Here is a 26,459-nt window from a genome sequence, read left to right on the forward strand (position 1 = left end):
ACTATGCATGTATTAATATATCTATATAAGCTCAACTGATGGCAGCTCGTGGAAGAAGGGTGTGTGTGTGTGTGGGGGGGCTAACTGGAGGGGGGTTGTGCGTGAACCGGTGAGGGGTTAAGGTCACGCCTCAGGCCTAAAAAGGCGAAGGCGAATGGCAGCTGCTCTAAGAATAACTCAGCCGCCACACAACCATGACATCAATGTGCACCGGTGCGGGCTGAAAACTTTCACCAGGCAAACCGGATCGAATGCACATGTGAATGAATCGGGTTCAGAACCGGAGTCAAGCCACGTAAAGTTGTAACGGCAGCTGGCGGGGACAAGGTGACGTCTCTGTCTCACCCTGATCTAAATCTGTCGGCCCGGAGTGGGGGGCGGGCAGTCAGCCTCGCGCTCCGAGCACCCTCGACTCGGTTTCCTCCGTCTGTCCCCCCTTTGGACCCCCAGCCAGCCGGACCACCAGGCTTTACCTTTTGCAAGAATTCAAAGTGTTTGTCGATGATTTTTGAATTTTTTTAAAAAGAATTTTTCGGTCACTTTGGGATTATCGATTGCACCGTCGAGAAGGATCCATATTTTGTTTTCATGGCAACGGACTCTGCGTCCGACACTTTGAATGTACAGCAATGACTGAAGTAGAAGGTAAAAAGTTGGCTGCTCCTCTACGTGTGTGTGTGTGTGTGTGTGTGAAGGGTAGTTAGCATGGACGTGGCTAAAAATATTCCGCTCCTCTCATGTATCATCTATTTGCAATGCTGCCATGCTGGTGTATAGCAGGATCATTGCACATTAACACTGACACATTTTATTGATTGGCATTGATGGTGTCATTGATTATGACTGATGTTTTGTTGGACGGTGAATGTGACGTAGAATCGATTGGTGTTTTTATTTGCCAACTCTGATGATGTTTTCGAATTATTTTTGTGTATCGTTGACTATACAGGTAAGGGAACCCCAATTCAGGGTTTCCGCTATTCCATTTTCACACAGGTGGTATCCTACGTCTGATGCTCGTCAGAAAACACTTTGCCAACTAGTGGCCTGGCATGCACATTACACTAGAAGACATTTCTACGGCCCGCTTATTAATAAGGAGATGTTTTGATTTTGTAGACTTGTGAGGAGATGAGACAAGTCAGGGAAGCAGAGAAGAATGAAAATAGCTGCTGGCCTTAAAAGGACGATTCCAGCATGGCTGAATAATCACACCGGGGAAGGACAAAGAATGATTTAAGGGTCAGGTTGAAAGGTTGGAGGGGACGAAAGTTTTGAAAAAATGTCTGGAAACACTATACACAATGTCATGGGGGGGGAGAACTTATTCTTACAGCTGACATTTGTAGTGACAAGCAAACATGACCGCTGAGAGGAAACTTCCAGAAGTGTCAAAGGATGATGCTTAAAGCTGCAGGATGGTTTCATGTGGCGTCCCCTCGCTAGTTCAAGTGTTGTGTTGTCCTATGTGGTGTGTGTGCGTGTTTTGTCGAGTGCCGCTAAGCCTTGTGAGTCAGCAATAGCTACGCCAACGCGAGCTGAGCAAAGTCAACAGGTGGCGGGGGAGATCGGCTAACCGTCTCGGCCCGTTCGCCGGCCCGACGTAAACGATCGAGGGGTGTTGTGGATGCGCGTTTACCTGCGGTTGGATGTTTCTCCTCAGTGAGGTCGTCCACCAGCACCACCACGATGGTCATCGACGGCAAGAGCGGCGACGCCGGCTCGCCGCCCGATGACGCGTCCAAGCGAACTTTCGCCGATGACATTTACTCGACATTCAGCTCACCGCTGGCGTGGATCCTCGTGCTGGCGCTCGTGGTCACGTGGTCGTGCGTTTTTGTCATCATGTTTGACCTGGCGGATTACAAAACCATTTCAGGTGAGCCCTTATATTTATTTACATTATGTTCAACGAAACTTGCGATCTTACTTCCTGCGTGTCTTTATCGATTTGATCAATTCGAGTCTACGAGGACAACTTTCATGTTCTGCTTTCCCATCACCAGCATGAACACAGCTACTAGAGCTCTTTTTTTCTTTTTCCTCTTTCTTCTACTTCCTGCAAACAGATCATGGCGCCAGGAAGGTTTTTAAAGACTCAGAACGTCGAGGCAAGAAGACCCTCCCACTGACTAACCCCCTCGTCACACAGACCCCCTCCCACTAACCTTCTTGAGTGTGCCCCTTTGCAGTAGTGATTCTCGAGTGTTCAAATATGCTAAAAAATATGTTTTTTTATCATATTTGAACTTCAGGTGAGCTTGAATGGGCACAAAAAAAACAAATCGAGCTCCTCTGAACACAGCTCTTTCAATTAGTATTTTGAGTTTGGCATTTTGTTGGTAGAATGAGGTTGAAAATGGAAGCAAGCGGGGGATGATAAGACACTCGCTGGCCATTTTATTAGGTACACCTGCACTGTTAAATGGGAAGCATTTGGGATATTTGGAATCTCTTTTTTTGTATTGATCTCATTCGATAGTGTACCTAATAGAGTGATCAGCGAGTATTCAAATGAGCACGTTCAACCTGGCCTGTTGTGCTTTTATGGATGTATACTCTCGATTTAATACATAGTAATTTATAAAAAGGGAAGTTTACTAAAAAAAAAAAAAAGTAGTTTGTCTTTGAGCCTGTCAATCAAATACTTACAAGAAGCTTCCCTGGCAGGAGGCCTCGGCAGGATGAGCTCGGACCCGGCCAAGGCCGTCAACGACATGGTGGAGAGGTCCACCAATGCGGTCCATAGCATGTTGAAGTTTGCCGCCAGCTTAGTTGCGCCAGATGAAGACGATGGTAATACTTTGATGGAGTTTGTCTATTCGTCTCGATCCTTCTGGTGATGGGACTCAATGTTATTGTTCATTCTTCTTTAGGAAATCTCTATGCTGTGAGGAAAAAAGGTGAGTGTAAACATCACACGAGAGAAGAAAAGGTAACGGCTAACAGTTCTGTGATTTTATTTGTCTTCTGTATTCCAGGGGAGTTCCTGCCATCTCGAAGTAAAGGTGCGTGCTCGTTAATTGCTTTCGTATTTTAAAGTTGCATTGCCCTGCTGTTTAATTGCTGATCAATTGTCTCCATGTTTGTTGAAGTCACCAAGATGCAAGTGAAGAAGTCACGGCCGGCAGTTGAAGAGGTCCACGAGGATGAGGAAGAGGAGGAAGAGGAGGATGAGGGGTATGAGGAAGACTATGAGGAGGAGGAGGAAGAGGGTGCTGAAGATGGAGCTGGTGTGGATGAAGAGGAGGAGGAGGAGGAGGAAGAAGAGGAGGAATTGGAGGAAGAGGAGGCGGGCACTGAAGATGGAGCTAATGTGGATGGAGAGGAGGAGGAGGAGGAGGAGGAGGAGGAGGAGGAGGAGGTGGAGGAGGAAGAAGAGGCGGGCACTGAAGATGGAGCTGGTGTGGATGGAGAGGAGGAAGAAGAGGAGGAGGAGGAGGTGGCGGGCTCTGAAGATGAAGCTGGTGTGGATGGAGAGGAGGAAGAAGAGGAGGAGGAGGCAGCTGCTGAGGAAGATGAGGAAGAGGAGGGCACTGAAGAAGATGGAGCTGGTGTGGATGAAAAGGAGGAAGGTGTGGTCGATGAAGGAGTTGATGAGGGAGAAGAGGAGGGAGATGAAGCAGCTGAGGATGAGGAAAAGGAGGAGGATGAGGACGATGCAGTGGATGAAGTTGACGCTGATGAGGAGGAGGACGATGGAGCAGAAGCTACCGTAGAAGGGGAGGTGAAGGAGGAGGAAGATGAGGAGCAGGAAGTCACTGCTACTGCTGAAGATGAAACCTCCGAACCTCACACTGAAGATGAAGAGGAGGCTGCTCAGGATGAAGATGAGGCCGCCACACCTGAGACTGATGACGATGAAGAGGAGCAAGCGGCTGCTGCGGGTGAAGAAGATGAGGCCTCCAAACCAGGGAGTGATGAAGCTGACGAAGAGGTGGCGGAGGCATTTGCTGATGAGGAAGATGAAGATGAGGCCACACCTGAGCTTGGTGAAGATGACGACGAAGGAGAACATGCAGCTGATGAAGATAAGGAGGATGGCGATGAAGATATAACAACGGACGAAGAAGACGAAGCCTTCGCTGACACAGATCTTGCGGTCCCTCTCAGTGAGGAAGATGAAGACGACCTTCATCTTGCTCTTGACGCTGATGAAGATGATGACGAAGAGGAAGAAGAGGATGAAGGCTTTACTTCTGTCACGTCATTGACTGACGACGACGACGATGAGGAAGACCTCGCCCACGATGATGTCACAGACGATGATGAGGAAGATGAAGACATAGCGCTACCTCCCTTGGATGAAGATGATGAGGATGATGAAGATGTGGGCTTACCACCATTGACCTTGGGTGAGGAAGATGAGCCTGCGCTTGACCTTAAGGATGACATCCAGTTGGCACCTCATCAGGATGAAGATGAGGACGATGAGGAGGAAGATGACTTGCAGTCAGGTATAGTAGATGATAGCGTCCACTTCATCCATCTACGCATCTACCCATACTTTTGTTTTGCTCCCTTCCAGTCCTGACCGCTCCACACGTGGCTGTAGATGACCTCAGTCCCGAAAAAGCAGAGGATGACGAAGAGGATAAGGTGACAAAGGCCGAAGCTGAAGTCCCAGCAGGTCAGTGAGGAAACGTGACGACAATTTTGATAGCTTCTATTGGAACTAAATAATTACTCGTTGCAGTGTGTCCGTGCGCAAGTTCTGCAAAGACGCGAGTGTCTGCCGTGAGAAGCGCCAAGAAGAAAGGTTGGTCCACACAGAAAAAGTCCATCACACACTTTTGAGTTCCAGTTAAGAACCGGAAGATTATGTTTCTATTTCTTTCATGTGAAGAACCTAAAGCGATGAAGGTCACAGAAAAACCGAAAAGAACAGGTAAGATTTTATATGTGGGTGATGCCACTTACTTGTTGTTTTGATGTTGAGGAGATGCAAATAATGCACGTGTTGGCCGCCCAGCACTTCCCAGGACTGCCAGTCTGGAGCCAAAAATGAGACGGATCAGGAGGATTCCGATGCTTCTCAAAAGTACGTGGAGATGAGGTGAAGATCACAGCATATGTGTGCTGGTCTCATTCCATTTGTTCTCTTTGCCCTGAAGAAGCCAAGAAAGAAGAAAAGAGCAAGAAGCCCAAAATAGGTGAGCCGATCATAGATCCAGTTCAAGTAGATCTGACTGAAACTAATCAAATTGTAATAAAGATCATAAATTAGGTTAAAAAAATGTTTCTGTGTTTATTAGTAGCACCTGCTGAGAAGGAAAGTCCAAAACCAGCACAAGTACCCGAACCAGTGCAAGACGGTACGTCGCCACTTCTTATATTGATTTATTAAAAATAATAAAAAAAATATTTATTAAAAATGTGGTTGTATTGCTTCCAGTTGGTCCTTGCAGACCAGCACCAGTTTACTGCCCGTCTCCTCCGGGCTGGTACGGTGAGTGTTCAACAAGTGGACTTCTCACAACTGGATCTCTGTTCTCTTCACCTGCATTTTTTTTTGTTCCTCGCAGTTCATCAGATCGTGACCGACACTCCGTACCCGCCTCCAACCGCCTCAGGTAGCCTACTGGCCTTCCACTTCCTGTGCACCACAGTATTCACACGAATTTGATCTTTACAGGTTCTGCTGCTCCGGTTCTGACTACTCATCCCACCCACCCGCCGCCACTTTACCAACCCCACCCGATGATGCCGCCACTCTACCCCCACTACTATGCTCAGCCCATGCCACCGGTCATGCAGCCATCACCAGAACCAGTCCAACCAGCAGAACCAGTCCAACCAGCAGAATCAGTCCAGCCAGCAGAAACAGTCCAACCAGTCCAACCAGCAGAACCAGTCCAGCCTGTGCAACCAGCAGAACCAGTCCAGCATGTCCAAGCAGAACCGGTACAGCCAGTTGAACCGGTCCAGGCGGTCGAAACCGTCCCATTAGAAGCCACAGAACAAGCATCTCCCACTGAGCCCGAAGTCGAGAAAGGTGAGGAACATTCATACGGGTTCGTAGATGTAATGGAAACTGACAAGCAGATGAATATTCAGTCGGCGTGAAAGCAGAGGAAGCAGAACCAGACGTAAAAGCAAAAGCTGAACCAGAGGGTGTCAAAGACGTAATATCTGCAAAGAAAGGTGATTATCATTTTATAGTTATCATTTTCAATGTTCCACCTTATTAACGATGTATTTATTCCAGAAGCCAAGAAGAAAAAGACGACGGAGGATCACAAAGGTATTTTGCATTCTCTTTGTTAATACTTTGCGGCCACTTTATTAGGTACACGTCTAACCATTCCCATTGCTTATTTTCGATTTTAGATGACGGGCTCAAAAGAGACAAAACCAAAGCTGGCTCTACAAAGACAGGTTGATAACGAAAGATAATCAATAATAGTACTTACAAAAGTACCGGGCTATTTTTACAGAACTGGGTAGCAATTTGAAGTATTTGATTTTAATCCACTGATGGATTAAGGGAATGGTGGCTATAATTAGGAGAAAAATGTAAAAAAGTGTCTTAATTATGTTTATTTATTTTTTTACATTAAGCTGTAAAACCACGAAAAAGTGCTCCAGCTCTTCCAAAGAGAGGTAACTGTTTTTTAAGATGGTTGCCGTGGTGACAGTCATTTTTTTGTAATCATCAGGATTTTGTTTTCTTCATTAGATGCTGCAGTGGCAAGACGGAAGAGAAGCTCCACATCTGCCTCAAAGACAGGTCAGGTCATTCATTGCCCGTCGTTTTTGTGATTTGATATTCTCACGGCAACAGATTTTTTTTTGGGGTCACTCTCAGATGCTGTCAAGAGCAAAACAAGGACCTCTTGCTCCTCTGCAGCCAAAAAAGGTAAAAAAAAAAAAAATAGTTGTAGTTGAGACAGTTGAATGGTGCCCACCCCTCATTTTAAAATTTGGCTTAGTAGAAGGTCCAATTCCAAGTCCTAAGGCAGCAGAATCGTCACCGCAGTCCACCAAGCTGAGGGTCGGACTGATGGACACGATGAAGAAGACAAATGTGACGGACAAGCCTGACAAATCGTCGCAAACACGTGAGGGAGACAAAATGGCTGCTTGCATGTTGTCTGTTGATTGACACGCATGCTTTCTCTTTCTCTTCAGCCAAGACAAGAACAACATTACTGAAAAGTAAGATTGATAACTTTATGTGTACGCTTAATAGTTTGTTAATTTAATAAAAAAAAAACAAACCTCAATTTCAGGCAAAAAAGACAAGGAACCTTCGCAAGCCAGTAAGTACGGAAGCCTCTACTTAAGTGTGTGACCGGTGAGATTTTTTATGTTTTATTTATTGCGACTGGGATTTAATTTAGTTATCTTTTACAAGGTAAATATCAGAATTCCATTAGTTGTTCAGCCCTAGTAGAAAGTAAGCTAAAGCAAATAAATTCTCCTTCCGCCTAATATTAATTAATGATCTGTAAATAACTATCAATCAGTGCAACTGCTAACAAGACAGCTTTTTTTTTTGCTTTTTCCTCTAACACATAAAGGTGCTCAAAAGAATTTCATGTTTGTTTTCAAAAAACTAAAAGTGTTTTAATGCTTGTTGTCATCAGAGGGAGAAAAAAGAGCTTCCTATAGAGCCTGAGGTATTTGTTTTGTGTCTAATTGTCTTTTTCTTTTCTTATCATCAGCACAATATGAAGATGAGCTGTAATAATCTGATTTATTTGAGCAAGATAACACTCCCAAATGTATTTTATTCTTCTTCCCGAGTGTTTTCACACTTTCTTTTACCATCTTTTCATAAAAGAACCTCCAAGGCTGAGGTGGGCAAACCTTTGGGGTTAAAGGGCCACATTTGATTTTTAGATTTGGGTCATTTGTGATGAGGATATGAGGCTGAAAATTGAAATGAAAACTTTCAGAAATGTGTCAAAATGAAGAAAATATTTTACGTGAACAATTCCTGTTGGCGGTAAAAGCAAAATGGTTGCTTATTATGAAAACTGATTTTTTGGGGACAAACAAATTATCAGTTTGTTTTAAAAATCAAATGTAGCTTCCCCGAGTCCCAAAGTTTGCCGTTGTATTTGCACTAATCTAACCCTCCTTTACATTTTGACCTTTGAACCTTTGCAGCATGCTGAAACTACAACACCCCCCCACCCACATCTTTGTCCTGACTTCTTCTTAGCATGTAGCATAGTAGCTCAATCTGTTGTATTGTGTGTGCCTCTCGTAGAAAAGTCAGAAGGTGAAAGTGAAGAAAAGAAGAAACCAGGTTAGTACAAGTTAAATATGGTGACCCACTGCATAGCTTTGGGGGGGTTGCCACTAGAGGGCAGTGTAAGCCCACAAGAAAAGTAGGTTCTGCAGCACTTAGTGTCTGTTTTCTCCTTTCCTAAACTTTGTTTTTACAGGTCAAAGATACTTCCAGTGTGTTTACGTACCCGGCAAAAATGCCCAGTATCCCCTGCGACCGTTCAGCCCAGCCATGCCAGCCACACTCAAGTCCCTACTCGAGCAGCAGAGGGCGGCCAAAATGTCAGGGCAGTAGGGGGCAGCTTCCATCACACCCTACCAGGAAGGACTCGTTTCTGTTTGGTGCAACAAGGACAGAAACATTTTTTTTTACCTACAAGGCTGAGCTCCTGAGGTCGCTCATTCAGACTAACAAAAAACTAACTGCCCAAAAAATAGTTTACAACTTCCACATTTCCACGGTACATTTATTAAAATGAAAATAAATAAGAAAAAAAAATCACCACTTAATTCGGATAGCTTACTTTCTCTAGTCATGTAACACACTGGTTGCTCATTGGTGACAAAAGTTATTTTGAAAACATAAACATTTTAAGAACAATAATCTTTAAAGCATACATACAAAATACTTGTTGGAGTTTGTTCTTCTCTAACTGCAGCACCATCTGCTGGATTTGATGGGGCACTGCACCATTTGCCCTGAAACAAAATTGTGTTCACTTTTTTTAATTTCATAAGTATGCGTGTAAATGTTAGCGGGTCAAACCCCAGGAGCCCCACCTCTTTCCACACTTGCACCCCCTGCCTCTGAACACACACTAACAATGCTAATGCTAGCTAGCCTTAAATACTTGACATGGTTATGCTCTAATATTCATTAAAGAGGTTATATCTTAACAATTAGCTAAGATGTTAGCTTAGCCAATTTTCAGTTGTCTAAGGTTCAAGTGAAATAGTAGCATTATTCGTATTAGCATCCTGCGTTCAGAGACAGGAAGTGTGCATTAGCGCGACCAACTCCGGAAACCGATCGTTTATCAGTCGAGGCCATCGGTGACCTAATTTATTTCGACTATACGTCAAAGCGACGCGTGTGGCCATGTTGTCTACAAACCTAGCATGAAGCAACACACACGTTGGCTATCGATGTCTTACTTGATGACGAAAGAAAGAAAGAGAGTCTTTACACCTGACTCCACCCTGACATAAGATCGGGGTTAAAAGAAAACATTCATTGACCTCTTTGTGTTATCCCTTAGCATACGTTAGCATATGTTGCTGCGGCTGTTGCTATGATTGCACAAGGTCCAAGTCATGTAGTGCATAGCTGAACTAGCCTCAACTTTCTGAGTCTTAACGTGCATGGACTTGATGACAAAAGACTTGACAATTCAAATTCATCTATTTATTAGCATCGTTTATCACCGAACTCTACTACAGCAACAAGAGTTTGGTAAATGTAACGAAAGGGTTTTGATTGTATTTACATTAGAGTTTAGCATTAGCATCAGCTAAATAAACGCTTCATGCTAGTCATTGCATTTGTATTCTTTGGGATGAAATCCCTTTTTGAGTTAGCATGTAGCTAACGAGCATGAACTAACCACTCGGCTAGCCGCTAGCTAACGAGCAAGATAGCAGGTTTGTAGCTGTGCTGCTTCATTTTGTTTTTAGGTCACAAGTAGTTGTGTGAATTTGAGGGCTGTCCTATCAACATGGTTCCACAGTTGATAAATGTTAATAATGAGAATTATTATTAATAATAATAATGGAGCCTGTGGTGTGTGAATTCAGATGTGAATACTTTTTGTTTTTATTAAATTTCAAGAGTTTGTATGAGTTTTGAGAGGAAGCAGCTTGTTGCACAAATTTATGTTCCGCAAATATGAATCACAATAATCATATTTCTGGAAGAAAGAGAAGAAACAAAGAGGTATTGAATGGTCAGATTACAAAATAAACTGTAACACTGCGGTTGTTTGTTCATCACTTGGTCACACACAGATAATTGAATATCTTAATAAAACCATAAGTGATGTGACGCATGTGAGTTGAATATTTTCTGAGTTATCACGTTATTCACAAACAAACTACAATTTCTGAATTATGAAACTTATGCACAGATTTGCAGTTTTAAACTTTTTTTTTTTCCAGTGCTGTTACTGTTTTGGTTAGCAATAGCATTCTAATGAGCCAAGTGTTTAAATGTCATTACTTAATTGAAATAGTGATATTAGTATTTAAAAAAAAGAATTAAAATACAGTCAGTGTGCGACAAAGTGCGTCATCCTTTATTTGTACATGTCGGCAAAACGGAGGACATTTTTTTTCAACACAATCAAATGTGACGCTAACGTTACCTCACCAAACGTCGCTTTGCTTTGAGGCGAAATTGTGTGTAGCTGCGAATGCAAATGCCAACGGGTGTTTTGTCTATATGTGCCCTGCGACTGGATAGGCTCCATTTGTGACCCCAGTGGACAAAATAAAGTGTCATTCTAAATCCTTAAAGCTTCAACACTTTAGGTTTATCAAATAAATAAATAAATACATGTTTGTTGACTTTGGCTGAGCTAAACAAACTTTGTCAGTGTAGAATATGTATTATAATAATAACACTTAAAGGCCGCATGCAGCGCTCACATCATCAATACAAAATCATATGACACACTGAAGAATAACTGCAATAGCTCATAATGAGATAAATATGATAGTTGGTCCCTGCCGACTACTTCATTAGGTACACTGTCAGGTGACATCCAATACAAAAATATTAACACTGACTTTTGATTGACAGAGAGCTAGTCAATGAACAATTTCCTCTTCATTATTATTGTTGATGTGCTTGTAAAACTACACTATGATACATTTCTAATATTTTTTTCCCCCCCGCACATGTCAATCACAAGTGAGCGTTATCTGTCAAGAGTGTGATATATACTTTGCTAGTGTCCATTAACAATCACAATTACGTTTATTTCCGGTGCATATGGAAGACCTAAAAAAAAAGTCTAATCAAATTACTACAGTTTTAGGCTAGGCTGGATTTCCCAACGCAATTGTTTTTGTTCTAAAGCAGCAGAGCGACCCATTTATGAAGGAAGAAGAACACGGCTTCCTACAATGCTGTTTTTTGCAGGATGTCACACATTCAAAACGCTGAACTATTCAAATAATCATCGTTACATTTCTTAAAACAAACGTTTGTGTCAAATACTGCACATAAATAAAAGTCACTGTGAGGTGATAGTGTTTTCATTTGTGATAATAGTGTGTTTTGCTGTCTTTCTTTACATACATTATTAAATCTTTATTTCGGGGGAAAGTGATAAAACAGATGAAACAAAAATTTGCAATTGCTAAAAAGCTTGACACTCAAATGTGACGAATGTGAGACAAAAATGTGGGACAAATCAGCAGAATTTAAATAATATCCATAATATTGTAGCATATCTGCACTGAATTGGGAATGTCAAAAATCTGAAACACTGAAAAATGTGAAAATTGTTCTCGTTGGTTGGAATAATTTGACTTGAGATCAAATGTGACAATCGTAAAACACTTAAAATATCATTCGAAGCGCTAAATGGTTGCCATAGCTAGCATGGCGCCACTCGAACTAGGTTTAGTTTTGAATAAAAAACCAAAATAATTACAGCATTTGCGACAATTTTAAAAAAGGACTTATGTACTCACAATGACGATGAAACTGCTCCATTACAACTTTACATTCCCGTTACAAAATGTCTCCTTTGGGAAAGTCAAAAATGTTCTACCTGCAAGAACATTGACGTACATCGATTACTTATTCTATTGTTACGAACCTGGTTAGGTGTAGTTACCGGTTAGCTGTGTTTTCTTCTTCTTTTGTATACTTACTTGGCTTCACCCAGGTCATTTTGAAACAGTAAATAATGAGTTTTGGGGGGTTTTTTGTCGGGTTTTCACGACCCTTAACCAACGCGGAAGTGATCAACAAAGTGATCAGCGCGCGAAGCGCCTGAAAGCCAATCAGCGGCTGCCAAATCATAGTGACGCTCTGATTGGCGGAATCCGTAAATACGCTAAATACGGTGGCACGCAGTATGAAAACTCAATACAAAAGCCGCAAAATGCTGGCAAAATGACCAAAGTACAAAAATTACCACGAATAAAATCAAAATAACTGGAACCCAGAACCTGTTATGGAGGATTGCTGTATACAAAATTTAAGTGGAAGAAACTGGATGGATGGATAGATGGTATACAGTGACTCTCTTGTCACATATATGGGCCATGTGACATTTTCTGACATTTTGTTGTCATAAGAAATCCAAATAGAGGTTGCTGTTATGCGAGCTGTTTGTTGATCAGAAGCAAATCAAACTTGATCATTCATTTTTTTTCATAAAGGGAGGTTTGCTGGTCTGTCTCCACGTCCATCTTGCTCATCCAGAGCACTTGGGGGAAATCCTGGTACAAAGACGTCGGAAAAGCTTGCGTCCCGTCACTCGCGTTGCCATCTGGGCACGGGAATCATTTGAAGACAATCACTCGGTAGAACCGAGTTGGACTCTTGTGGACTCGGCACTTGACAAACACGGAAGTCGGAAGTGGAGTAAACCTCTCAGAGGAACTCCACACAGAGAAGTTTCCACGGATGGTTCCAAGTGGCTTTGTATTCAGTCCAGCGAGAGCAGCGGCTGCATGTTGTCCTCATCGCATTTGACCTTGTCAGGTCGCTTTAGTACGCCAGGTTCCACCACCGACTGGGACCTGGAAGGTTAGAAACATGTTAGCATTAGAGCGTTAGCATTTTTGCACCAATCTGTCTCACCTCTTCATGGTTTTGGGCGAGAGGCCTTGGTCTACATCTTTGTGCAGGTCCTGGACAGAGAACGCGTAAGCCTCCGGTCCTCCGTCAGGTCCCGCGTCTGGTTCCCCGTCCTCGTCGTATGCGTGCTCCAGCAGGGTTCTGGCCCAGGTGCCCATGTCGTACGGTGGCATCATCCCGCCCAGTTCTGACGGCAGGATCTCCGGATGCAGCAGCTGATGCAGGCTGGTCAGGTTGTTACCGTGCATGAAGATCTACAACAACAACCAAAACACATTTAAGAAAACAAATAAGACAAATTTATTTACATTTTACTGACCCGCTTCCTGGTCTTGTCCTTGAGGAAGGGTCTGATGACGGTGTAGAGAGCGTGGATGTACCAGGGCTGGTTCACAAAATGGATTCCTCCAAAACGGGCTGGAAAACTGTCCTGTTGCAGTAGTGTAAAAAAAAAAGCAGTTTAATGTTATAGTCGGACCTTTTACTAATACAATAGGTGAAGTTATTCTTCTTTATGATACAAAACTGGGATGTCCATTTTTTTTCTTTTCATTCTGAACTAGAGACATTTCAACAAACCAGGCAGACGTCGCTGCTTCCTGTCATGTCTTGAATTAACTTCCAGTGCTGGTGGATTAGATTAAGAGATGTAATCTGGAGGTCAAGAGGAAATAACCTGTGTTCTATTTTCAGACCAAACAAAGATTAATATTAAGATCTGGTTGGAAATAAAGATCAGTGGTTGGGATGTTGTAAAAGAAGCGGACGGGTCGTCCTCAAGGACGCTGAGTCATCAGATGTGCAAACAGCTCACGGCAACATAAAGGGACTTTAAAAATACGGAAATTCATGAAAGTAGGCTCAACTCCCTCCAAATCCTAAAAGATGGGTTCTTGCCTGGATACTTCCACTTGCAACTAGTCAGTCAAATTCTGTCAGCAATCATTTGGATGTCTGAGGTCCAAAGGCCATCGGTGGTCTTTGAAAAATATGCCGTACATAAAAAATCTATTTCGGGATTTTTGCTGCAGGTCAGCGCAAATCTTGACGGGAATGGAAGGTGACAACATCCAGGCAAGTCTCTCCACAAACACGAGAACACGAGCAGGTTGAGAACTTGCTAGATGAAGTCTCAACGCAGACACGCTCGCCACCTTCGAGCCGTGACAAAAAATCTGACATTTAATTCATTCGCTGCCGTGGGCGTTCTGCCGTTGACCCTTTCCATCAAACGAAAAAAGAAACAAACATAAAAGTGGTGCACTTACTTTCATCTCAAAGCTATTCAGTAAAAAGCCAAAGAAATCTTTTTTTCCCTGCAGGCTGCACTTAAACCACATCCCAAAAAATACTCTTATATTTTATTGCTGCAGGACATTTTTGTCCATTTTTGGACGGACATTCTGGTCAGTTTATCCCGGAGTTTTTTTTTTTGTCCCGTAATGGTCATTCTGTGTCGCATCCGAGTCATGGCACGAGGCCACATACTGATACGTTGCTGTCATCCTCATTATTTTTAGCGCCGTTTGGAATCATCAATTATGATTTTGTTCAAGTTAAAAGGCTGCTGAGCCCTTGGCACAAACGGCAGCTGGTTATGCAAAGCTCATAAATGAAAGAGCAGTGGAGCGTTGCATAAAACATCACACACACATACACACACACACGCTCAACAAAGGCGAGCCCATCTGGAAGAGAGGCCGGAGCAGACAGCCAGGCAGCCGGGCCGGTTGCCATGGAAACGGCGGGAGGGTGGGACGTGTGTGTCGGAGCGGGTGGAGTGACGATGTCGGGGTACAACAAAGCACTCAAGCAAGTGAGCGCATTTTTTCTTCTCCCCCCCCACCCATTTGTAGCTAATGCTAACCACTTTTCCTTCTTTTCAATCAATACAAATTTACGAGAGGTAATGTGACTATTCCATAAAGGTTTCACTCCCATCCATTTTTTTAATCCTTTAACAACGTTGTAATCCCGCCGGATTATGACTGGATTGGGTCTGAGTCCTCCACACCTGCCGCGTTTTCCCGGAGGCTACATTATTCATAATTATTATCTCAATAAGAGGCCACCATGCTAACATCTGATTTCTGCTGGAACCCGTGACCTCACCTGCAACCCTTCAATGGCGAGCCTGAGCATGCTGGGCGTGAGCTTGGAGGCTTGCTTGAAGGTGAAGTTGCTCCAATCAATAACCAGGATGAAGCCGTTCACCTGCAGCTCGGCGTCCTCGATCATGGACTCCAGAGACAGCAGGATGGACCTCAGAATGTCCACAAACGTGTACCTGGCAACATTATTAGTCATGTGACCACATCAACATGATGTTAGAAAGTTGTGACTTTACGGTACCTGCTCTGGTCCCAGTTGGCGGCGAAGAGGAGCAGGATCTTCCGGCCGTGTCGGTCCAAGTTGGCCAGCACTCCGGGAAATCCGTCCTTAAGCGCCTGCTTGATCCCGGGGTCGGTGGCCTTCAGGTTCTTGAACATGTCCAGGTTCTGCTGTCTGTATTCAAAGTACTGGGCCAGGAGTCGGAAGGCCTCAAAGTGGTTAAACTTCCTGGCCCGCAGGAACCTGAGAATGAAGGCGTCGTCCGTCCGCAGGAAGCCGATGTCCGGCCTCGTGATGATCATATCGCGCACCTCTTGGATGTCCTGGTGGAGCGTTTCGGGGTTTTCCTTCAACTCCGCTTTGGCCTTCTCGAGGGTGGCCGCCGACAGGCCGGCCTGCAGGTGGGTCATCTCGGCGGGAGCCACGTCCCAAGGTTCCCTCACAGAGACTCTTCTTCTTCTGCTGGGCCTGCAAGTATAGCGTCAAAAAATGAAACACCTCAAGTCAGTTCAACACAGAACCTTGGCACTAAGATGCCACAAGATGGCGACAAAGTACAAAATATTTGACTTTTTTTGCCTCAGCACAAAACAAGCTATATTTCAAATAAATAGCAGAGCATGGCTTTCCTTCAAAATTCACAATTAGGTGAAATTTGCGACTTTTTTTTTTTACACCATCCAGTGTTCTGTAGACCACCAGTAAGATCAATTCAAATTTCTTCTTTGACTCACGAGAAGCCGGTTCACAGCGTGCGCGGCGGCTCCAACCTAACAACCAACATTTCCAAGATGATGCTGCTGCTTCACGCCATCAGAACCGTGTGTGTGTGTGTGAGAGAGAAAGAAACAGAGATGACGGCATCACCTTCTCCCCCTCGGAGGAGGCCAAGCAAGCAATGCGGCACCAGGCTGCAGCACCTGCAACCAGCTACATCACCGACACCCTCATCTGTTCCATGGTATTGATGTGTCTCCTTCCCTCCTCCTCCTCCCTCCTCCTCCGCTTCAAATCATCAAAGTTGTACGGTCCATTTGTACAGGTGGGTCCAGTAAACTCCCGGGTTCTGTTGTGCAGAGGGGGGAGGCTTTAGGGTGGGGTGCGCAGACGGGATTCGCGTCTGTGGCTCTGTGCTGCTGCCGTCTGTTTCGCCGCCAGAGTGAGTGACAACAATCTGGGCCGGAGGGGGGAGGAAGCGGCGGCGGCGGCGGCAAAGGAGGAGGAGGAGGATGGTGATGGAAGAAGGGAGGTGGTGGAGGAGAGGGAGGGAGGGAGGGAGGGAGCACGTGCAGGACAAAAGGAAGCAAATAATGAGAGGATGAAGATGAGGAGGATGATGGTGGGAGACTTGGAGCCTGAGGCAAAATGTCAACATCAGTTTCTTGTCAGTAGATTTTTTGCTGCATTTGTTTTTCTCTTCTATGTAAGAAAACAACAAAAGCAAATATACACACATTAGGATTCCTTGCTACTTCAAAATTGCACATTTTAATTTTAGCTCCAAAATCTCAGTAGGGGTTCCATGGTAGTTAGTGGGGGTGGTTGGCTGGGCAGCTGTCAGCTCTGATTGGCTACTAGTGGAGCCAATCAAATGATCACACTGAATGACAGCCTTAAGGTAAATAGCGCCGCTTAGTGGGCACTTTGAGCATGTGCTAGGAACCACTCCCTTGCATTCTCCTCAATAAAAATTAAAAATGGAATATAATAAAAACGAAAAAGCTTTTACAAAAACGAAAAGTAACTGACATTACATCTTACATTAATAAGTGACTACAACTATTAATAATTATAGCAAATTAGGGCTCATCATTGTCAATTAATAAAAAAAACATAAAATACAGAAAGGGATAGATTATTAGACATAGAATATGAAAAAAAACCGACAATAACGTACACATAATTTGCGTTTTGGGAGTGTTTCGTGTTCGTGTTATGACCTGTGGGTGTCGCCATTGCTCCGAAATGAAGCATGGTTGCCAGATTATCTACAGGGAAGCTGCAATTTGTCCCAAAAGTTTTTTTAGACCCGGGTTGGTATACACTTGTCAAAAAAACAATTAAAAAATGGATATTTTACACTTAACATTTGGATCCAATTATTTCAGATGACAGAAATTGATGGAAAGTGACTCAAAACGTCACACTACTTTTGAAAACCGAATCTAAAAGTGACAAATTGTTGCTAATTGATGAAATATGAAGATGAGACGTCGATAGACAAAGACGTTAGCTCCCCGACACACCCCATGACTCCCCCTTTCCTCCATTATGTGGGGTGAACTTAATGACCTCAATGATGGAATGATACAGGCAGAGGAGAATACTGATGGAAGGATTGAAGAAGTGGGATTAATAGGAAAGCTTCACCTCCAACTTCATCGCTCAGGGTGGCGGGTTGGCCGGCCTACTTCAAACGAGCCCACGCACTCAAGTTCAATTACAACCTCCTCTTGAACCTTTATGCTCATCTCTGCATCAAGCCACAACATTGGTGCAATCATTAAGGCCCAGCCGATAAATCGATTTAGAGTGCCTCGTTGTCACTTCATGAAAAAGCCCTGAGGCTGTGACAATAAAATCTATTCAAGACACCATTTAAGAAGGTGTACCTAATGAAGCGTCTGGTGAGCAAGTTCACCTACGGAATCAACAAACGGTAACCGATTGGCCGAGTGTGTGTATTTGCGTGTGTGTGTGGGGGGGATTGCTGTGCCCATTCAGATTTTGCGGGTTAGTAGTCCAACTGCAATCATAAACAAACACTCATAGACACACACTGGCACACACACACACACACACTGTTGATAAAGGAGTCCATTCAAGGCGGCTGACAAACGACAAATGAAGCATGAGACAAAAAAAAGAGTGGGGGAGAGAGAGAGAGAGAGAACCCCTGCCTCGACCCCCCCCATCATAGTCAGTCTCCATTATGGAGCGTGTGAGACTTGGCAGGAGGGTAATATCTCACGGGAGCCCCAAATGAAAGCTTCATGAGTACGATGTTTCCTCCTCCCCCTCCCATGGCTGAAAAACTTCACATTTTTGGCAACCATAATTGTGCGCGGTGACAATAGAAAATATGTCAGGAGGACAAGGAAAACACGCAAAGTGCACACACGCACGCACAACTAGGAAATAAACACGACACGAATATTGTAGCAGTGAACTAGACAGGGGATTAGCTTTAGCGCGTGGCTGGCTAAATTACAAGTCCAAAAAAATTTACAACATTGACAGTGCTAATCGTTAATCTCGCTGAGCAGAGACTAAACAAAAAGAGTTTTTACAAAATGGGATTAGTCTCAAACCAGAGGGACTAGGTTAGCACAGGTCAAGTTGGAAATGTCACCTGGGGTCAACCTCGGGTACCCTACATTTTCCATCATAACAAACCTTTATCAGGGATAATCAATTTGTATCAAACTAAGGTTATTGCTACCCACAATTGTTTTTTTTTTTTTAGGAAACAAGACTGTCAGAATCATGATTGTTGTTTACGATCTTTTTTATGGTTGTAAATGTCCTCATGCATAACTTGTTTCCCCCAAAAAGTGGTGAGAGAGAAAAGAAAGACAAGCTTTGTTTGCACTCAACAGCGCCTCACTGATGTTACCGTGGCGACGGCCGCCCCAGCAACAGTCTTCGCTCACCCGCCAGTATGCTGTTACCACGGTTATGCACCGACCAAGAGATTGAGGAATTGGGGAGGGGGCGGGCGGGGGTGGTCTAAGCTGGGGTGTAAAGAGGTGAATTTCTCACCATTCATCATTCATCTTAACTTCTTTTTTCTTCTTCTGACACTTTCTGGACATTCTTTTGGGTCTTTTTAGAAGTTACACATGAAGCGATCGGATGTTCTAAAACTAAGGACTGGCAACGTTGGGGGCGGGGGCGCTAGAGTAGCCAGGGGGGGGGGGGGGGGGGCAAACAATAGCGCTGGAATGAGGCTGAGAACATTCAAAGCAGAAGTTGCCAGGGGGCAAAGCGGGCTAAAGGGGGGGTGAGTCAAATGAGGTCAGTGGCTGCTCTTTTCTTTTTCTAGCCGCACAACTTTAAACAGACAAACGCAACATTATATTCACTTCCTGCTCACGTGTGAGCATGTAAATACGGAATATTAAATTTGAGTTTTTCGTGTTAGCCTAGCAAGCATTAGCAAATTGGATGATGGATGTTTCGTAATTTAAGACAATGACTAAATGAGGCTGTGACGTATAAAGTCTTTTTTATTTATTTTTTTACTGTTTTGACAGTAAGATAAAAACTATTTGGCAATTAAGCTAACAAAATGAGCTTTTTTTTCTTTTTTTCCTTTAGCAGCAAAACTTGAACTCAAGTCATCAACTGGCAGCAAAGACGGTTTCAAGATTAAAAAGACGACAGAATTAGCCGTCATCAATCATCCACTTTTACATTCCCATTTTGAATTCATTGTGCTTCAGCAATCATAATTCATTTAATTAGCATTTAATTACCTCTGTGTTTTCTGGACTGATTGGACAAAATCTCAATAACCTTCAATATAAAAATAGCAACTTGTCACCTTTGAATTGCATTAAAAGGAAATCAAAGAATGTCACTAGCGAGAGAATGACGACGATGTTTCTTTCCCAGACAAGCCGAGTAGGAGCTCTGGTCCATGAAGAGCATGGCGCACAACTGAAGGAGCTTACACTCGCCCCGGCATGGCGGCAAGCCATCCAAACCAACCGTGAAGTGAGCAAAGTAGGTGTCGAACTCCGAGTTGGGCAGCAGCCACAATTGCAGAGCCAGCCGGCGTAGACTGACCGGTCGCAGGTCCGGCAGGCTGAACGCTTTGGTCATGACGTACTCCAACTTCCAGTCGGCTCGTTGCTTGAGGTTAGCCTCGGTCAGGTTGAGGAAGTATTGCCAGATATCCTTTACGTAAAAAACACGATTGTTATTAATTCGTGTGGTGTTGGCAGGATGGATATGGGTCTTACCAAAATGCCAAAATCTTGTTTGTCGTAGAAATACAGTCGCACCGCTGGGTTGTTTGAGTACGATTCCCAAGAGCCTTTGATGGGCGTTACCGCCGGAGACACAAACACAGAGTTCACAGCTTCACCTACACAAAAAAAAATTCATTCATTACCAACCACATTCTATTTATAATTTATAGCATTATGTCAAATTGACTATTTAATATATCGTATAATATCTGTGTGGGATGCCACAAGGCTCAACCTCGGCTCCCCTATATTTCCTTTGATTTTGTGGCCACTGCATTAGGGACACCTGCTTATATGACCCTATGTTTTATCATATGTTTTTGGATGATGTATATAATACATTCCCATTTTTCTGCTGTCACCTTTGTGGTCGAGGAGCACCATGACACTGTCTTTGTGCGTGTGTCCGTAAAAATGTCCGGCAATCACATGACTGTAGCGCCTACAGATGTTGAGTAACCTCTCGTTGGGCTCATCCCTGATGGCCGTTAAGTTCCGGGTGAAGGGCAGGAATCCCAGCGGAACGTGAGATATTATAAACACCTGCAGAAACATCAATCATGACTTGAGCTGAGTCAGCAATTTTGAAACTTGCCATCAAATGACCTTCTCCTTATTGGCGTCGGCCTTTTGCAGTGTGTCCTCCAGCCACTCGAACTGTCCCGCCGGATCGCTCATGTTGACCGTGGCTTGGTTGGGACCGTAATAGAGGATGCTGTTCACGCTTATTACTCGAATGCCCGTACGGACCAGCTGGGTGTAGAAACCCCCTGCGGCACCAGGACATGAAACAGGCTACCAATATGACCAACAAGAAAAAAAAAAGACATAAGTAACCTTGTGAGAGAGTTTCCAGTGCTTGGTCTTCCAACCAGGGCTTCCACAAGCGTGCAGCAGCCTTGTAGATGTCGTTGGTGGACGTCGGCAACTGATCCTGACAACACACGTAAAATATATATAACAAGCATACATACGTGCTTTTGAAAAAGTGCTGGCTACCTGCGGCCAGTAGTCATGGTTTCCAATGGCGGGAAAGACAGTGACGTTCGGGAAGTGTTGTCGGATGGTTTGCGTCAAGTTGCTCAAGACCTGGATCACCACTGATGTGGATAGTTCACTTACAGGAACGTGAGGTGGACTGTCTCTGTAGTAGTCATCATTAAATAAAAAAAATATGATTGAATTGGATTAATGATTCAGTCCTATAATCTGTGTCAGTACCCGGTCCAAATGAAGAAGTCGTTGGGTTGCACGAGGCTCTTTATGTGCATGAACGCCGACTGGATGAGACTGTAAGGCGAGTCGCACACAAAGTCCCCAAATGGACCGGCACCGGTGGCGGGTACCCCTTTGGAAGAGAAACACACCTTGGTGGGGTCCGGCGCCAGGTTGTAGGTGGGGTCCAAATGTAGGTCAGTGATGTGCCAGAACCTTCCTGGTATAAAAATAATTGTTCAAAAAAAACCCCTGCAGGTTGTGAACACTTCTGGAATGCACTGCAAATTAATTCTGCAACTTTAAACGACTCGATGATTTCAAAGTCAGTGGAACAGCTTTGATTTTTTTGTCCTGCATGGAAATCTGTGCAAACTTGTTCTTTGCGAGCTGTCACGACTCACCTGCGTGCACCGGTTCGGCTACTCTTCCCGGGGGGGCCGCCTCAAAGCCTCCAGCGGTGCATAATAGGAGAACAAAACAGGCCAGTGGCGTCTTCATGTCGTTAAAAGGGAACCTCGGCATGTGAAACACAGATTGTATATCTTCACTTGTATTTTGTTGACGAAAAACCGGAAGTTGTACTGGTCAGCCTGTCACGTGACTCAGTGTTGCAACGCACGGGGGCGTGGTTTAGCTTGATTGACGGCATGGCTGGTTCTGTAACTTCCAGTAAAAAACACTTAACTATGTCGTCCAACCTGATGTGACCTGTTTGTATCATGCAATTGTATAATTATAAATAAATTTTAAATAAAGTCGTATAACCTGCTTGTTTATTCTTCTTGTTATTTTTTTTATTTTTTTTTGGGCAGGGAGTAAAATATTTTAATAATGTCCATATTATTTAACAAATAGGCTATTGTTATACCTCTTGAAGTCAAAATTAAATCTATCTCAACTACTAATATAGCAATTCAACCATTTGTTATCCACTTATAAAAACAGATGAGAAGAGTCAAATTATTTCCTTAAGTTTTATTCCCCACATTTGCAGAGATGAGCAGTCCAATATGTCACATTTTTTCATATAAAAAAATCTTTTAAAAAAACGTGCAGCTTTTGAGGATGAAGACAATGATGAAGAAGTGGTGCAAACTACGCCTTCTCGTAGGTGCGCACTGCGTGGATGTCCTCGAAGGTCAAGTTCTGGATGAGGAAAAGGAAAAGGTCACTCCTGAGAAAAACTTCATTCAAAAAATTAGGAACATTTTGGGAGCAGCAGAATGAGGTCGATTCAACTTTTGGAAACTTATCTCACCATGACCAACTTTCCATCCTTGATCTCCCTGACGAACTTGGTCTCCTTGCCGTCCCACTTCTGCACGTGGACCAGCTTGTCTCCGTCCATGCTCACTGTGGACTGTAAAGGAAATTATGGTAAGTATTTTTGCCTCCTGTGTGCTTCAGTGTTGCTTGGCGTGTTCTTACCTTGCAGTTCCTGTCGTCGGCGGTGGTCTCATCAAACTCCTCCCCCAACTTGAAGGAGATCTCGGTGTTCTTGAAGGTGCTCTGCGTGCGGACAGTCACCTTGTCGCCTTCCTGGCTGATGATGACGGTGGGCTTGGTCACATTGCCCACCTGCCGGGTGGCGAACCCCACGCCTGGGAAGGAAGACGCCCGGAAGCGCATGCTTAAACCATTATCAATATCAACATCAATATTAATATCAGTTAATAAAAGTGCCATATGTGTATTTTTGCTCCACAGCATGGCTCTTAAGTGATAGCTGAGAAGAACGACGTACAGTACTCCATCGGCTATATTTATATTCATATTTATATTTAAATTTATATTTATATCTAGCTTGCTAACTGCATGCCACAAGCGCGTCGGATAAGCGCTGATGCGGAATAAGGCGCTTGAGTTTTCATAAAGTGGGGGAGGGGAGACTCACACACGCCAGACTAAAGTGTGTCTTACTGAAAAAAATAAACAAAATGTCCTACATAGTTCTCAGTCATCACATATTTTCTACAAATATCTTCAAGCATGTTTCATTTATTCATAAACTAATCTTTGAATTTGCTTTCCAGGTTATTTAAGTCCATCTTTGTCCTACAGTTCAGCACATGAGTAGAACAACTGTTACGAGTAACTAGTTCACCATTACTGTGTGCCATTTCTGCACACTAGTAGGACAACTCCAAGTCACTAGTACGGCAAAACTGCATTTGTTGGCAAGTGCATGCTACTAGTGCGTTCCAGAATCCCACTAGTTAACATCCAGCACTTGACCAGTTGCACTCGAGCTACTCACCAAGAGCCTTCATGTATTCATCGAAGTTGTCGCTGTCCACCAGCTTCCAAGTGGCGCAAAAGGCATCGACCATGTTGAAGGTTTTTGGGTGTGCTGAGCAGGCTGAAGGTCTGACAAGAAGCGCGGGGCACCCCTTCAGGGCTCTTATTGGGGGCCCCCATTAGTATGCAGGCAGGTGGGCAGGGCCCAGCGGCTCTTTAGCTCAGGAGACTTTTTTGCTGGACTGCCATTGGTCCCAAAAATGGGTCACGGGCCAACTGAACCCCCAGGAAAGAAGAAAGAAATCCAAATTAGCCCAGTGGAGTGATTAATGTCATTAGCACCATTCAGGCTGTGAGTAGGGCAGAAAAAAAAAGAACATGTTGTAATGGGAAAAGGAATGTGAATGTCTTTTATTGCAGAAAAGATGCCTTTATTCCCAAAAAAAAGCATCTTTGTCTATTTCTAAAAAGTATGCATTTTGTTCTTGAAAAATAAGACTTTTTCTAATTAATAGGCCTTTTGACATTAAAAAAAAAAAAAAAATCAGTCTGCTTAGGCAACCTAGTTGAATTCCTTTTTTTTATTTATAAACTTTGAACTGTAAAATTTGATGTTTTTAATATTGTATTTTTAATCATGCAAAGCACTTTGCGAGAGCCTGCAGGGCAAAAAAACCCCACCCACACACCTAACGCACTGGACTTTGTAAGCAGTAAATTGATGGTGGGAGGATGTTTTGTATTGCTCTGTCGCCATCTAGCGGTAAATGTTTGAAGTACATGCTATAACCCGTGAATTTCTGCCCCGCAGCAACAACGTGTGCAGTACAAGCGTACTCGTTTACAGTACTCCTTAGGCTACATTACCATTTATAATGTTTAACTCCGTAAATTAAATTAATCCGTGAGTAATAATAACTTTTATTTTGAAAGGACACTGTCGTTATTTACTTCCGGGTTCGTATAGTCGTTTAGAAGAATGGCATCTTGCTTCCGATGCATCGAGTGTAATGAAAAGGCGACAGAGTTGCATCGTGATTACTCCAACGGGATCCTGAAGATCACATTATGCGTGTGTTATATTTTAATATGTTCTAATTTATTTGTTTGGCTGGCTTGAAATAAAATATCGTCGCTCCTCGGATTTACGACGGCGGAATTACATGCTTCTTTGCAGCATATCATCGATTGTTTTTATAATTATGATCTAAAAGTATTATTCATAAAAATATTTGGTGCAATTATAACTCCGGACTACGTATTGAATTTCTCAATGTGATTGCTTTCAGGCTCATTTTAATGTCTTGTCCTTATTGACAACAGTTTAGGGGTTGATTCCACAAGGGGGCGCAAATACCTATATAAACGTCATTTTGTCATAAAATGAGGATTTTTTTTTTTTTTTTTTTAGTAACTGCTTCCAAAGTTGTCTGTCCTAACAGCACTTACTAAATATTTTAGTTATTTGAATCAACTGACATTTCACAAATCATTTCATGTAGGATTTAATTTTTTTATTTTTATTCCCAATCCCAGCCATACTGCCCTGTGTGGCTGCATATATTGCACATCCAAAACAGCCCGCTATCCTCACTCTAATTCGGGTCCTTTCCCTTCCCATCTTCAGGGTTCCTGCCAGAAGCCAGTAGACAAGTACATCGAATACGACCCAGTCATCATCCTAATCGATGCCGTCTTGTGCAAGACTCAGGCCTTCAGACACATTTTGTTCAACACGAGCTGGGATGTAAGTAAAACAAGAAACCCAAATGCTATTCATTGCTAAATGCTACAACCGTCCACCACCAGATCCACTGGAAGCTTTGCGTGTTCTGCCTGCTGTGCGAGGCCTACCTCAGGTGGTCGCTCCGGCACAGCTCGGAGTCCAGCGATGACCCCGCTGACATCATCAGATACACCAAGGAGTGGGAGTTCTACGGCATGGTGACCTTGGCCGCGCTGGGTATGACAACCAGGAGAACGCAGGAATTCAACTTTGAAGGATTGGCGTTACCTGTCCTGTACATTTAGAGCTGCTGGCGTTCTGCGGCGGGGTGCTGTTTGTCCTGAGGGCGGCGGTGATGTCGTCCAGTTACGGCGGAGGAGACGTGGATCTCAATCTCCTTCTCAGAGCTCTACTGCTGTCCTGCTATGGAAAAGTCCTCCTGGTGCCCGCCGTCATCTGGGAACACGACTTCCTGCCGCTCTGCCTCGGCTTCATCAAAGTCTTTGTGCTCACCTCGAACATGCAAGCCGTGAGAGGTCAGTGACAGCCTCGTGTGCGTGTCGGAGAATGGTGTCAAAGTAATTTTTTTTTTTCCTCCAGTGATCCTTAACTGCAGCAAGAGCTTGGCGTTGTGCTCCGTGTGCGTGGGCCTGCTGTCAGAGACTTTGGCGGCTCGGACGTGTCAAACCGTTGCGGCTGCATTTCATTAAACTACCCTCATTTTTGTAAATTAAAAAAAATGTACAAATGCCTTTCTAAGATATTTATGTATTTTGTAATGACAAATGTTTACCAATAAAAGTCTTATGTCAATTGAAAATATTTTTTCCATCGCTAGGATGTAGCTGCTTGCCATTGCGTCAGCACATTTCATATTTGTCATTCCTTTGTGCAGGTGTGCCGAATGTTGACACCCAAG

At 43.7% G+C, this 26,459-nt stretch overlaps 5 protein-coding genes across 18 annotated transcripts; 2 read left to right on the forward strand and 3 right to left on the reverse strand.

Moving 5' to 3' along the window:
• Positions 1-173: 173 nt before the first annotated feature.
• LOC125990346 (triadin) lies at positions 174-10,279 on the forward strand. 12 transcript variants are annotated; one of them, XM_049757446.1, is made up of 28 exons: positions 174-645; positions 1,664-1,879; positions 2,070-2,111; positions 2,671-2,796; positions 2,877-2,903; positions 2,982-3,008; positions 3,096-4,457; positions 4,529-4,630; positions 4,697-4,759; positions 4,847-4,888; positions 4,973-5,041; positions 5,115-5,153; positions 5,256-5,315; positions 5,396-5,449; positions 5,526-5,573; positions 5,636-5,995; positions 6,058-6,144; positions 6,209-6,244; positions 6,331-6,378; positions 6,562-6,603; positions 6,680-6,730; positions 6,809-6,859; positions 6,933-7,061; positions 7,132-7,158; positions 7,233-7,262; positions 7,590-7,622; positions 8,219-8,257; positions 8,397-8,493. In XM_049757446.1, the coding sequence occupies exons 1-26, from the start codon at positions 630-632 to the stop codon at positions 7,619-7,621; spliced, it is 3,186 nt and encodes a 1,061-aa protein (XP_049613403.1). In that variant the 5' UTR covers positions 174-629; the 3' UTR covers position 7,622; positions 8,219-8,257; positions 8,397-8,493. The 12 variants fall into 12 exon arrangements, 10 of the variants coding, with proteins under 10 accessions (XP_049613403.1, XP_049613398.1, XP_049613400.1 ...); XM_049757444.1 differs by lacking the exon at positions 7,590-7,622 and having other exon boundaries at positions 175-645; positions 5,636-5,767; positions 5,831-5,995; positions 8,397-10,279; XM_049757436.2 differs by lacking the exon at positions 7,590-7,622 and having other exon boundaries at positions 175-645; positions 8,397-10,279.
• A 229-nt stretch (positions 10,280-10,508) lies between these two features.
• clvs2 (clavesin 2) lies at positions 10,509-16,657 on the reverse strand. 3 transcript variants are annotated; one of them, XR_007488886.2, is made up of 7 exons: positions 16,250-16,657; positions 15,404-15,850; positions 15,164-15,338; positions 13,371-13,481; positions 13,055-13,305; positions 12,118-12,993; positions 10,509-12,014 (listed from the first exon to the last, which is right to left on the reverse strand). XR_007488886.2 is itself a non-coding variant. In XM_049757490.2 (6 exons), exons 2-6 carry the CDS (start codon positions 15,790-15,792, stop codon positions 12,900-12,902), a joined length of 1,020 nt encoding a protein of 339 aa, XP_049613447.1. In that variant the 5' UTR covers positions 15,793-15,850; positions 16,250-16,657; the 3' UTR covers positions 10,509-12,899. The 3 variants fall into 3 exon arrangements, 1 of the variants encoding a protein (XP_049613447.1); XR_007488885.2 differs by having other exon boundaries at positions 12,081-12,993; XM_049757490.2 differs by having other exon boundaries at positions 10,509-12,993.
• Positions 16,658-19,591: 2,934 nt separating this feature from the next.
• On the reverse strand, positions 19,592-22,164 carry smpdl3a (sphingomyelin phosphodiesterase acid like 3A). Its single transcript, XM_049757479.2, has 8 exons — positions 21,978-22,164; positions 21,580-21,793; positions 21,358-21,502; positions 21,196-21,292; positions 20,965-21,128; positions 20,721-20,901; positions 20,350-20,474; positions 19,592-20,284 (listed from the first exon to the last, which is right to left on the reverse strand). Exons 1-8 carry the CDS (start codon positions 22,096-22,098, stop codon positions 19,952-19,954), a joined length of 1,380 nt encoding a protein of 459 aa, XP_049613436.1. The 5' UTR covers positions 22,099-22,164; the 3' UTR covers positions 19,592-19,951.
• Positions 22,165-22,536: 372 nt separating this feature from the next.
• On the reverse strand, positions 22,537-24,002 carry LOC125990383 (fatty acid-binding protein, brain). The gene is made up of 4 exons (XM_049757511.1): positions 23,834-24,002; positions 23,005-23,177; positions 22,835-22,936; positions 22,537-22,722 (listed from the first exon to the last, which is right to left on the reverse strand). Exons 1-4 carry the CDS (start codon positions 23,904-23,906, stop codon positions 22,672-22,674), a joined length of 399 nt encoding a protein of 132 aa, XP_049613468.1. The 5' UTR covers positions 23,907-24,002; the 3' UTR covers positions 22,537-22,671.
• A 767-nt stretch (positions 24,003-24,769) lies between these two features.
• Positions 24,770-26,360, forward strand: arv1 (ARV1 homolog, fatty acid homeostasis modulator). Its single transcript, XM_049757516.1, has 5 exons — positions 24,770-24,886; positions 25,442-25,561; positions 25,624-25,777; positions 25,846-26,076; positions 26,141-26,360. The coding sequence occupies exons 1-5, from the start codon at positions 24,794-24,796 to the stop codon at positions 26,248-26,250; spliced, it is 708 nt and encodes a 235-aa protein (XP_049613473.1). The 5' UTR covers positions 24,770-24,793; the 3' UTR covers positions 26,251-26,360.
• The last annotated feature ends 99 nt before the right edge of the window (positions 26,361-26,459 follow it).

Source organism: Syngnathus scovelli, chromosome 20 (assembly GCF_024217435.2).
Source record: "Syngnathus scovelli strain Florida chromosome 20, RoL_Ssco_1.2, whole genome shotgun sequence".
Lineage (NCBI taxonomy): Eukaryota > Metazoa > Chordata > Actinopteri > Syngnathiformes > Syngnathidae > Syngnathus > Syngnathus scovelli.